The sequence below is a fragment of the Balaenoptera borealis genome (assembly GCF_965194805.1).
Source record: "Balaenoptera borealis genome assembly, chromosome: 6".
NCBI classification, from domain to species: Eukaryota; Metazoa; Chordata; class Mammalia; order Artiodactyla; family Balaenopteridae; genus Balaenoptera; species Balaenoptera borealis.
This window is the reverse complement of record NC_138863.1, coordinates 7,299,365-7,312,053: the sequence shown is the minus strand read 5'-3', so window position 1 is coordinate 7,312,053 and position 12,689 is coordinate 7,299,365. Positions and strand designations below refer to the sequence as shown.

At 38.7% G+C, this 12,689-nt stretch overlaps 1 protein-coding gene across 8 annotated transcripts in view; it reads left to right on the top strand.

Annotated features, from left to right (window-relative positions):
* The window catches only part of GIGYF2 (GRB10 interacting GYF protein 2), a 126,431-nt gene that overhangs the window by 68,986 nt on the left and 44,756 nt on the right, over positions 1-12,689 (top strand). For all 8 annotated transcript variants that reach the window (XM_082395504.1, XM_082395507.1, XM_082395505.1 and 5 more), the window contains 6 exons: positions 1-180; positions 3,587-3,804; positions 3,897-4,059; positions 4,151-4,339; positions 7,342-7,538; positions 8,509-8,668. In XM_082395504.1, coding sequence (XP_082251630.1) covers positions 1-180; positions 3,587-3,804; positions 3,897-4,059; positions 4,151-4,339; positions 7,342-7,538; positions 8,509-8,668 — 1,107 coding nt within the window. The remainder of the gene's footprint in view (positions 181-3,586; positions 3,805-3,896; positions 4,060-4,150; positions 4,340-7,341; positions 7,539-8,508; positions 8,669-12,689) is intronic.

Sequence of the window (12,689 nt, the reverse complement as noted above, 5' to 3'; positions counted from 1 at the left end):
GGAGACCAAATTTTGAGGAAGGTGGGCCAACATCAGTGGGAAGAAAGCATGAATTTATACGATCAGAAAGTGAAAATTGGCGTATTTTTAGAGAGGAACAGAATGGAGAAGATGAAGATGGAGGTTGGCGACTAGCTGGATCAAGGAGGGATGGAGAGAGGTGGCGGCCTCACAGTCCTGGTAAGAATTCTGCTGAGTACAAGCACACAGGGGCCGAAATAGTGAGGATTTGGTGGGAATTGTTAGGGATAAAGTGGAAAACATAAACTGGCAAAGAAAAACAAGACGGGTCATGTTTATGTCGTCACACTGAGTCTTGCTCCCACAAAAATTTTTAACGTAAAATATTCCCCACATCTATTTAGTTGATTAAAGTCACTTTTATTTTTCTGGGGCAGTGTGGTTTAACGGGAAGCACCTGCCCTTAACTGCAAAAGTGAGAGAGGGTTTCATTCAGTTTTCCTAAATTTTTGAATCTTTTTTCAGCATGCGTTTTTCTTAGGTGATTATTATATGCTTACTTAGGAATATGGGCTCCCCCTAAAATGAGGTTTTTTTCCTGCATAAGAGAGGATTTATTCTTTTTTTCTCTTTTTGTCCTAAAAATGTGATTTCTGCTCATTTGAAGAATAAACTTTAAACCCAGGTCAAAAACATAATCACAAGTTTATTCTTTTGTCCCTCTAACTTTAGAAAAAGGAGAGAGAATAGTCGTGATTAGTGGTTTTATAAGTTCTTCTGTTTGACTCTTAAGAATGCTTCAAACTGTTCTTCCCCGACATTAGATATGCTGGTAATTGAAGACACTGGTGCTTTGTGTCAAAGATCATTCCCTACCCAAGTGCTGATTCTATGCCTCATGATCGTCAGATGCCACTGTAGTTTGAATCTTGGGGTTATGCAGAACTGAAGCATACAAAGAGTGTGTACATGTCTTTTGAATTTCACATGCATAACATTGTTTTACCTATTGGCCTTATGCCAAGGAAGCTTACTTTAATAGAGGAAGTTATAATAATAATGTAAACTGTTTTTATTTTTTAAAATCAAGTTATTAACAAACCATTAGTCCCGGTCTGAGTTAACATTATAACAGGCATTCAGGGTGCTTTATGGCGTTGTGGGTAGGTGGAAATTTAGTGAAGTCAATCTTTGGATAGAGTTATAATGCTTTTACCCCAACTCCTCATTGGCTGACTCTTGGGCGCGTTTTCTGTCGTGAGTGGGCATTGCTTGCACCACAGTTACTTAGGCGATTCTCATCAGTCTTTGTCCTGGGCAGCCAACTGTTATAGTTCTCTTCAAGGCATCACGGCATTTTGTGCTGAGCTTGCCTGTAAGCAGAGGGGTTTGTAGACTATGTTCCTAACAAGCATTCCCTACAAGAATGGACAGGATCTGGGCTGAGCAAGAAGAAAAATTCCAGCTGATCAAAAACAAACAAGGTGAATGTTTTGGAAGATGAACAGTGTTTCTGAGCCCAAACGTCTGATGTTGATTCTATTAAAGCAAGTTAAAAGTAAAACTTTAGTGTTATATTCTACCACTTACCCTCCTCACCCAAGAGCTTAGATTTTGGGTATATATAGTCCTTTCCCCCCCCCCCCCCCATCTTTTCTAAATCTTTCTCTCCAGTATTTGACTTTTCATGTCAGTTTTGTCATCAACTTGACAATTTTCCAAATTTTTTATACATATATTTTAAAAAGACAGTTTGGGGGACATAAAGATGCATGGGGGCTGAAAAAACACTATAAATAGGCATTAAAAAAATACCATCTACTTTTTCAACCCAGCATATTAAAAATAAGTCTGATTATATCAGTTGTTATCAGTTACTCTTAACATTTTAGTTAATCCTTTATTAGGCTTTGATTAAAATTTTAAATATCATGATTTTGACTTATGAAAATAGTATCAAACTTTAGTTCTGATATAAGGTCTATAAAGCAGTGGTCAGTCTTAATAAGCTAGAGATGTGCCTCATCTGCTAAATTTAGTTTCGTGAATAAAATTTTATTAACTATTTAAGACAACAAAAAAACTATGGTATATAGTTTTATTAAAGTATGGCTCACAGTTGGATATGTATGGAGTTGGGAGCAATAAGGACAGCTAAGCACCCACTCTGGGAGGTGAACTTAAGAAACTTAGTTAAGAGGGAAGAATGCGCCACATGCCTAGAAGGATAGATTCCTATCACAGTGCATACTTAGAAATGAGAGGAGCAGACAGAGTACTCTGGAATTCAGCTTTTGATCATGAGCACTTCTTTGGGATAATGACTCTAGGTTAACATGTAGGCAATCTGGGTATAAAATTCCTTCATTTTCATAGAAGATAGTAAAGTGTGGGAAGCGGGAGAATAATGTTTTCTTACCTTTTTGTTAGTGGCTTATAAGATGCTACCTGTATTTGGTGTTTTAACATTTTGCCCTTTGGTTTTCAGTTTGAATTTTAGATTGCTGGTTTTAGCAAATTGGGCCTCAGTAGTATAGTAACATTTAACTTTGACCTCATTTCTTTTGGTGTCTCCCACAGAGAAAGCAGTCAAAGATATAGGTTAAAACATGTCTCTTCTTAAGACTCTTAGGCTCAGGTTTGTCAGATTTTAACAAGAACCACCCCCCGCCCCCCACTTTTTTTTTTTTTTTTTTAGAGAAAATACCTTAACTTGTAGCTTTTAGTGTTAGGCATTCATTTTTTGTTGGAAAGTAGATGTGCTACATAATACGCAGGGGTGGATTTAGGAATGTCCCTGGGGGATTAAATTAAAACTCCCAGGGAGAGTCAAGAGATGAGAGAAAAGGGAAAGGAGAGTAAGCATGTTATTGTGGAAAAAGCAGTAGAGGATGGAGAATTGGATTCTAGTTCTACTTTTCATTATGCACGTTACTTCTGCTGTCAGAGGTTTTGCTTCTTAAACTATAAAACTAGGATAGTGGGCCAAATATGACATGTCAGTGCTATAATTCCATGACCTTTTTTGGGAATCAGAATTACAAATGGGATCCTAGCGCTGGTAAGTGGACATGATGAGTTTGATATTACGAATTGACATAATATCATAGTATCCTGGATATTATTATATTATCAAGGGAGCTGGTCTTATCCATAAAGAATGATATTTTCATCAGAAGAAAGAAAATGCTTTAAGACTTGCCAAAGGGAAGGCATGGACCTCAGTATGGAAAGATATCCAGTGCTGTAAGTCTGGGCTAGGAGTGGGCCACGTGAGTGGCCTATCAGCATTTCAGTCAGATATCTAGAGCTTATTAAAAGTATGTACTTTGAAGAACTGTCCTTTAAAAATGATGTGTTTTAAATTTATCTTTAAAAGCTTTAGAGTATGTTGTGTGACTCAGTAGTTAATGAAGATAACTACTGTTGTCACTTAGTGATGGTGTACCGTATATAATACTGAGCCTTGAGCTTCGTTTCATTTGCCTAATTTTCTCTTTAGTAGATTGATCCATTTGAATTTGCTGTCAGTTGTAGTTTTCTCCTTTGTTTCCTAGCTGTGGTTTTCTTTCTCAAATACTGTCATAAAACCTTTCTAAGGTTTGTGTCCTCCTCTTCATCCCAGATGGCCCTCGTTCTGCAGGCTGGCGGGAACACATGGAACGACGGCGAAGGTTTGAGTTTGATTTTCGAGACCGGGATGATGAACGGGGTTACCGAAGGGTGCGCTCTGGCAGTGGAAGCATAGATGATGACAGGGATAGCTTGCCTGAATGGTGCCTAGAGGATGCTGAAGAAGAAATGGGCACATTTGACTCATCTGGAGCATTCCTGTCTCTAAAGGTAAGAAATTTGTTTTAAATATTATGACAGGTACTGACCTTCTTCCAAATCCAAATATGCTGTTAATCTTTGGCTTAATTTTCTTGCTACAGAAAGTACAGAAAGAGCCTATCCCAGAAGAGCAGGAGATGGACTTCCGGCCTGTAGAAGAAGGGGAGGAATGCTCTGACTCTGAAGGTAGCCACAATGAAGAAGCCAAAGAACCCGATAAGACAAATAAGAAGGAAGGAGAAAAGACAGACAGAGTAGGAGTTGGTAAGGCTCATTTTTGTCCTTTACTTTTTAAAAAAAAAAATCAAACTAAAAGTTTCCTAAGTTGTTAATTTAAGATTACGTCATGTTACAGAAGCTAGTGAGGAAACCCCCCAAACCTCCACCTCATCTGCTAGACCAGGCACTCCTTCAGACCTTCAGCCTCAGGAGGCACCACAGTTTGAGAGGAAGGAGGAACCCAAAACTGAGCAAATGGAAAAAGCTGAAGAAGAGAGTCGGACAGAAAATAGTCTATCAGCCAAAGTACCCAGCAGGGGGGACGGTATGTATTTACGAGAGGCAACAAGCCAAACTTGGACTTTGCTGGGGCCAGGGATCACCGATAAGAGAGGCTTCTGTTTATGCCTCTTTGAACTGCTTCTAGTGGTAAATTATTGGAATAGATTATTTTACCAGTAAACCTTCTCAAACACTGCTTCCCCTGTGTATCTATCTCAGAATTCATCAAAACAGAATTAGAAGCAGCAAAGTAGTATCATTTCCTAGGATGCTATGATATAGCCACCCTGGTAGCAGTCAAGCAAACTGAGTTTGGGATCCTCTGTGGTAGTTTGATTCCCATATCAGATTCCTTTTATGTAATGGCTATATGTGCATCCAGGTGACACACCAGAATGCCGTTGTTTCAAAAGAGGCCAAGATGAGTCTGTGCAAGTCCTCCACCTTTGCTGGAGAAGAAGCTTAAAGTGTATCTCCGTCTCCAGTGTCATTATATTGATTTTAAGTTGCTCATATACCTTAGTAGGTAATATTAATGTTCATTCCCATGTTTCTTCTTGGACATAAAATGACCGTATAATACCTGATATTGAAAGGTGAATTGATTTGTTCATCATAAAAATTCACACCCTTTAACATGGCCTAAGAGACCTTGCATGACCTGGCATCTGCCTCCCTCCGTGCAGTTTCAGCACCAACTCTCTCTACTTTGTACTCTATTCACCAGCTTCACAGCCTGTTAGGTCCTGAAATGTGCCTTGTTCTCTTGCCTTTGTGCCTTAGCATATGCTGTTCTCTGTGCCTGAAACTCTGCCACCCCAAGTTCCCAAGCTAGGTTAGGTGTCTTCTCTTTCTTCTTAAACAACCAGCACTGCTTCTAACATAGCAATACAATATTATAAAGATCTGTTTATTCTCTTTTTTGCCCAATAAATACTATTTTGATAGCTTGAACCAAGGATTTTTTGTTTTTCAGTTTTTTATGTCTATCATAAAGCTGAATGAATGAATTCAGCAAGTATTTGAATCTCTACTATATATACAAGGCACCATGGGACTTGTACGTTTTGAGACCTCTTTCATTTTTCAGTTATGATGTGCCCCCCCAAATTACTTGTGGTTCATACTCTTAAATGTACATGCCTGGGGCCTTACTCCAGGAGATTTTAGGGTGGGGTCTTGACATGTATATTTTGGGAAAGCTGCATAGGTGGCATTAAAGATTGAAATTCTGGATGTATAGTCTCTAGGGGAAATAAATCATGTGTATATCAATGACCTAGGACAAAAAGTAATGACAGGAATTCATGATTGGCAGACTCCGGAAATGCTTCAGGAAGCAAGTGTCTTTGAGCGTGTCTTGGAATAATAAGTAGAATTTGGAGGTAGGTGTAGCTGGATGAATTACGAGCGGGCATTCCAGTACTAGGTAGCAGTGAAAGCTACAGTGAGGAAGTAGGACTGATCCAGGTATGGGCAGGAAATCAGCTCCTGTTTTTATTTACATGAAGTATGAGGTGTGAAAAGGAGTCTGGTGGGAAACACGGTTGGAACATATATTTGACAGCTCTCTGTGTAGGGTAGGTTGTGATGACAGATGGGCTGCTCTGTGACCTGTTGGTGTCCTGAGCAGTCACTGTGTTGTAGGCAGTGCACTTGTAAAGGGAGGTAGTGGCAGATGAGATTTCAAAGTAGAAATTGGCAGGACATAGTTACTGTTGTATATCAGGGCAAGGAAGAGGGAAGAGTCAACGATGAGTGAGGTGCCTGAGAGGATTGTGGTGTCCTTAACAGAAAAAGAGTGGAAGTTGAGGAGCACATTTGGGAGGGGAGAGAACAAGTTCAGTTATGAACATTGAGTCTGAGGTGTTGATGAGAAATTAGAGATGCAGTGGCCAGAGAGCAGTTGTGAGTGAGGGGACTGTAGCTCAATGGGAAGAGTTTAGGGCCACAGAGAGAATGAAAATTTAAAAGATTACACTTGTTAGGGGTGAGACGAATTGGGAGAATAGAACATGGATAATTCCTATTTTTAGAGGGTAGATAGAGAAGCCAGAGAAAAATCTTCAGAGGCAAGAATAGAGTGCAGGAAAATGAAGGAAGGAGAATGTTCCAGTTTAGAATTGGGAAGATAAGGTCAGACTAAGGTTAGGTGATGGGGACTAGGAAAAGCTATTGGATTTGGGGACTTTGGGTCACTGCTTATCTTTGGGAGAGAAGCTTTTCTGGGGGCTTGGGAGTGTAAGTCACATTGTAGCAGTGTGGGTGGTGGTGAAGTAGAGACAGGTTGTATAGACTGTCCTATTAAGAAGTTTGGCAAAGAAAGGATAGAGTGAGAGGAACAGGAGTTTGGAGAAGCTATCTGTAATTGAACAAACAAGGTTTCAAAGGGGAAACTGCAACTGTATCTAATTACTTCCATCCCCCTTTCCTTCTTTAAGAACCTGCACACTGAGAGGTTAGAAATAGGAACCAAGACACAACCTCTTTTGCAGTCTTTATTCTTATTGCAGAGAACCTCCTGCACTGTACAGGTAGACTCCGAGAGCTTTTTGTTATCCTACAAAATGTGTTGCATTGAATTATGTTAATAATAACTTGAAATAGGTACTTATTCAAAATAATTGCAGATATTTTTAATAAAGGTTTTTATGCTGAGATGTGGCATCTTCGCGGAGATTTGCAGTGCTGTTTAAACTGTCTTTACTATTCAGAGACATGATGTAAGGAAGGGATTGGACTGATTCTGTTTGTTTTCAGGAGGTAGACCTATAACTATTGGGTAGATGCTCTAGTGATACAGGTTGGCACTGTAAAAGGCCTTTCTGGATACTTTTTAATCTTATTTGTTGTCATCCTATGCAGGTACTTCTGTCATTCTAGGGAGAAATACTACACTTCTCCATAAGAAGTAGCAGCAGTGTTCATGACACAGTTCACATATCTGTTGAGCCCATTTAGTAAGCTGCCCAACTTGATAGTTATTCTTCGTAAGAGTCTCTATATTTTAAAGGATTTTTATCTGTCTACATTTTTTTCCTCTAGAAATGGTTCCTGGTGTCCAGCAGCCCCTGTCACAGATTCCTTCAGATACAGCCTCTCCTCTTCTCATCCTTCCACCTCCTGTTCCCAATCCTAGTCCTGCCCTCCGGCCAGTTGAAACGCCGGTCGTAGGTGCTCCTGGTATGGGCAGTGTTTCCGCAGAGCCAGATGATGAAGAGGGTCTCAAACATTTGGAGCAGGTACAAATCACGTAATGCTTTTTTCTCCCTCTCGAACTGCCGTAAAAATTGAAAAGCATTAAATGAATATTCAAAAGTGGAACTTTTGTGCACTAGGTTTTGTGTACTGAAAAAGTTGTTTTTATGTCTAGTATTTATTTTTATGAGTAATTTTCTTTCAAATCATTTCATGCTTTTAAGTTTCTGCTGTGTAGAGTCATTATATCAGGTTATTTTTTTGCTCTTTTGAGGTTGGCCTTAGCTGTTTGCTTTTCTTTTTTCTTTTTGGAAATTAATGGAATGCCAAAAATGGCGAATACAAGTGGATAGGCACTGTGTCTTCTATATTTTGCCTAAAGTGTAACAGGGAAAATAGTTAAACTCTCAGGATATTACCATCGTATTCATGTCTCTAGAGTTCCCTAAGATTTTATATACTATTGTTTATATGTAAAGTAAATGATAATTTGCTTTCTACAAAAGAAATTCTCTTTTCTTCAGGGTGGAGTGGTTGGTGGCAGGAAATGTTGAAGAAAGGAAGAAAGGGGACAGTGTCTTAGTAAAACTTGTAAAAGATTTTATTTGTAATTGAACCTTTTGATCTGATAATGTTCATGTTTTTTATAGGTTTACCTTGTATAACTTAGGATTGTTTGTTTATTTGTTTAAATGGCACTCTTAAAGTGTGTTGATTAGAAGCTTGGGCTTTGATCCATACCAGCTTGTGTTTCAGTCTCATTTGGGTTTGCTTAATAATTTTGAGACCTTGAGCAAGACTTGACACCCTGTGAGCCTTAGTTTCCCCCTCTGTAAAATGGGGATAGTGCCTATTTCATGGCATGTTGGACGAATTAAATTGTTGCCTGCTGTGTTATTTGTACAATGCCTCTCACAGATCAAGTAGTCCAAAAAAGGCAGACAATTTTTATATGTACAAGTATTAATTTAGGATCATTTGTTTCCACAATTCATTTTTTAATTTTTCCCTTAGCAAGCTGAGAAGATGGTGGCTTATCTACAAGACAGTGCACTAGATGACGAGAGACTGGCATCAAAACTGCAAGAGCACAGAGCTAAGGGAGTCTCAATTCCATTGATGCATGAAGCAATGCAGAAGTGGTATTACAAAGATCCTCAGGGAGAAATTCAAGGTAGGTTGTTCCATTCTACTTTATGTACAGAAATATGCCATTAACTCCAGATTCTGTAGGATGGTAATTACTTAACGTTAATTTGCATACTAGTAGAACAAAAGTCAGTGCTACCGGCTTTCTTCATATATAGAAGGCTTGTTTATAGGTTCTCTCCATCGTACTTTACAGTTTCAGTGATGGGAGGGAGTCTAGTGAAAACAATTTGAATACAAGGCAGAATGTGATGACTAATATGATAGGGTTGTGAACAGTATGCTTAAGACGCCCTCATTTCTGGCATGCCAGGTGTTAACTAGGCAGTTGAGTTTCGTACGTTCACTGTATTTCAGTCTCCCTACCATAAAAAAAGATGGTAGCAGCCGTCTTGGGAAACCTTGGTTGAATGTTTCACTGAAGTGGAGTTGATATCATAAATGATGAAGAACTATTTAAAATATCTGAAAAAAGAATACCATATTATAAACTAATTGCTTAAAATATGTGTATGGTGCATAAGTTAGATTAGAATGGGGAGAGAATGCTGTGAAGGACATTGGTTGATTTTTCGTTTTTGCTTATAACCTGAAATTGGTTGTTCACTGTGTTAGTGTCAGTTTCATGATAATGTTTTACCAAGTACAGCCTGTGACCTCTCTCTAACATCATTATTCCCTTTCTGTCCTTGGCCCCCCTACCCTGCTTTATTCTTCTTCATAGCATCTGTCACTACCTGGCACTGTATATATTTGTTCATGATCTCTTTACATGCCTGTAGAATCTGTTGTAATTAAAACATATACAGGTGTGTGTTTTAATTAAATTTACTTTGAGATAATTATAGCTTCACAAGCAGTTGTAAGAAATAATATAGAGATTCCATGTACCCTTTACCCAGTTTCCCCCAGTGGTAACCTCTGACAAAACTGTAGAACAATATCATATCCAGGATATTTTGTTTTTTGTTTCTTGTTTTTGTTTTTTTTAAATTTTATTTATTTTTGGCTGTGTTGGGTCCCCATTGCTGCATGCAGGCCCTCTCCAGTTGTGGCAAGTGGGGGCCACTCCTTGTTGCGGTGCGTGGGCCTCTTATTGCGGTGGCCTCTCTCGTTGTGGAGCAGGGGCTCCAGGCACGCGGGCCTCAGCAGTTGTGGCATTTAGGCTCAGTAGTTGTGGCTCACGGGCTCCGTAGTTGTGGCTCGCGGGCTCTAGAGCGCAGGCTCAGCAGTTGTGGCTCACGGGCCCAGCTGCTCTGCGGTATGTGGGATCCTCCCGGACCAGGGCTTGAACCCGTGTCCCCTGCGTTGGCAGGTGGATTCCCAACCACTGCGCCACCAGGGAAGCCCCAGGATATTGACATATTGATACAGTCAAGATTCAGAACAGACTCTGAACAGTCTTTAAGAGAGCGAAAGTTTTAAATTTTGATGAAATACAATTGATCAGTTTTTTTCTTTTATGGATTGTGCTTTGGGTATTAAGAACTCTTTGCCGAGCTTCACATCCCAAAGGTTTTTTCCCAAAAAAATATATAGCTTTATGTTTTACACTTAAGTTGGTGTTCCATTTTGAGTTAATTTTTATATAAGGTATGGGACTTAGGTCAAGGTTTATTTTTTTTGCCTATGGATGTCCAGTTGTTCTGGGACCTTTTGTTGAAAAGTCTGTCTTTCCTCTCCTGAATTGTTTTTATACTTTTGTCAAAGTTTAGTTGAGCATATTTGTGTTGGTCGATTTCTGGGTTCTTCTTCTTTTCTTTGTGTTTTTTGTGGCCACACTGCACAGCTTATGGGATCTTAGTTCTCCGACCAGGGATTGCACCCATGCCCACTGCAGTGGAAGAGCAGAACCCTAACCACTGGACTGCCAGGAAATTCCCTGGGTTCTTTATTTGATCGTTGTGTCTGTCCCTCCAGCCAGTACTATGTAGTCTTGGTTACTGTAGCTATAGAGTAAGTCCTGAAATTGGGTAGACTGATTCCTCTTATCAAAAGAGCATTTAGTTTTTCTAGTTTGCTTTTCCATATAAGTTTTTGAATAATCCTGTCTATATTTACCAAAAATCTTGCTGAGATTTTAATAGGGATTATGTTAAACCTCTATATCATTTTTTTAAAAATTTATTTTATTTTTGGCTGTATTGGGTCTTTGTTGGTGCGTGCAGGCTTTTCTCTAGTTGTGGTGAGCGTGGGCTACTCTTTGTTGCAGTGTGCAGGCTTCTCATTGCGGTGGCTTCTTGTGTTGCGGAGCACGGGCTCTAGGCGCGCAGGCTCAGTAGTTGTGGCACACGGGCTTAGTTGCTCTGCGGCATGTGGGATCTTCCCGGACTAGGGCTCGAACCCGTGTCGCCTGCATTGGCAGGTGGATTCTTAACCACTGTGCCACCAGGGAAGCCCCCTCTATTTCATTTTGAAAAGAATTGACATCTTTACCATATTGAGTCTTCCCATCCGTGAACATAGTATGTCTCTCAGTTTATTTAGATCTTTGATTTCTTTCATCAGCACTGTGTGGTTTTCAACAAAGATTCTTTACGTGTTTTGTTGAATGTATACCTAAGTATATGATTTTTTTGAGCAATTGTATATTTTATATTTCAGTATCTGTTCACTGCTACTATATAGAATTGAATTTTAGATGTTTGTCTATTCTGTGACATTGCTGAGCTCACTTATTAGTTCTAGGAGTTGTTTCATTAGAGTCCATAGGCTTTTCTGTGTAGACATTATTATTGTCATCTGCAAATAGGGACAGTTTTCTTTTTTCATTTCCAATATGTATGCCTCTTATTTCCTTTTGTTGCCTTACTGTATGTACCAACACTGTTGAATAAGAGGGGTGAGAGCTGACATACTTGCTTTGTTTATCCTACTTTCCTATCTTAGGGGAAACTTTAATAATAATTAAGTGGTAATGTTAGCTGTTGAGTTTTTGTAGGTACTGTTTATCAAGTTAAGGAAGTAACCTTTATTTTGAGAGCTTTTATCATGATCGGATATTGGATTTTGTCAAATGCCTTTTCAGCATCTGTTTATATGATCATGTGATTTTTCTTTAACCAGTTAAATATGGTTGATTACATTGACTGGTTTTTGAATTTTGAACCAGATTTGCATCCTTGGAATAAGCTCCATTTGGTCATGCTGTGTAATTCTTTTTATATATTGCTGAATCTTACTCAGTAATATATTGTTAAGGATTTTTGTGTCTCTGTTCCTAAAGGATATTTTGTAGTTTTTTGGGGGGTTTTTTTTGGTATTCTCATTGTCTGGTTTTGGTATCAGGGTAATATTGGCTTCATAAAATGAACTGTCAATAATTTCCTCCCCTTCTATTTTATGGAAAAGATTGTTTAGAATTGGTGTTAATTCTTTGTGTGTGTGTGTGGTTTTTTTTTAATAGTTTTTACCTCTTACCTACCCCTATGTTGCCCCTCTCCCCTTCCCTCTTCCCACTGGTAACGACTAATTTGTCCTCTATGTCTGTGAGTCTGTTTCTTTGTGGTTATATTTACTAGTTTGTTATATTTTTTAGATTCCACATGTAAGCGATATCATACAGTATTTGTCTTTCTTTGATTTATTTCACCAGTCCATCCACGTTGTTGCAAATGGCAAAATGTCATTCTTTTTTTTATGGCTGAGTAGCATTCCATTATATATGTATATACCACATTGTCTTTATCCATTTATTCTAAGTGTTGATGGACACTTAGTTTGCTTCCATATCTTGGCGATTGTACATAATGCTTCTGTAAACATAAGGAAGCGTGTTTCAAATTAGTGTTTTTGTTTTTGTTTTGTTTTGTTTTTTGATGTATATACCCAGGAATGGAGTTGCTAGGTTACATGGTAGTTCTGTTTTTAGTTTTTTGAGAAACATCCATACATTTGCCACAGGGTGTTAATTCTTTAAATGTTTGGTAGAATTCTCCAGGTGGAGACTTCTTTTTTGGAATTTAAAAGTTACAAATTCAATATCCTTAATAGTTACAGGACTATTTAAATTGTCTATTACATAGTAATGAATGAATTGTGGTAGT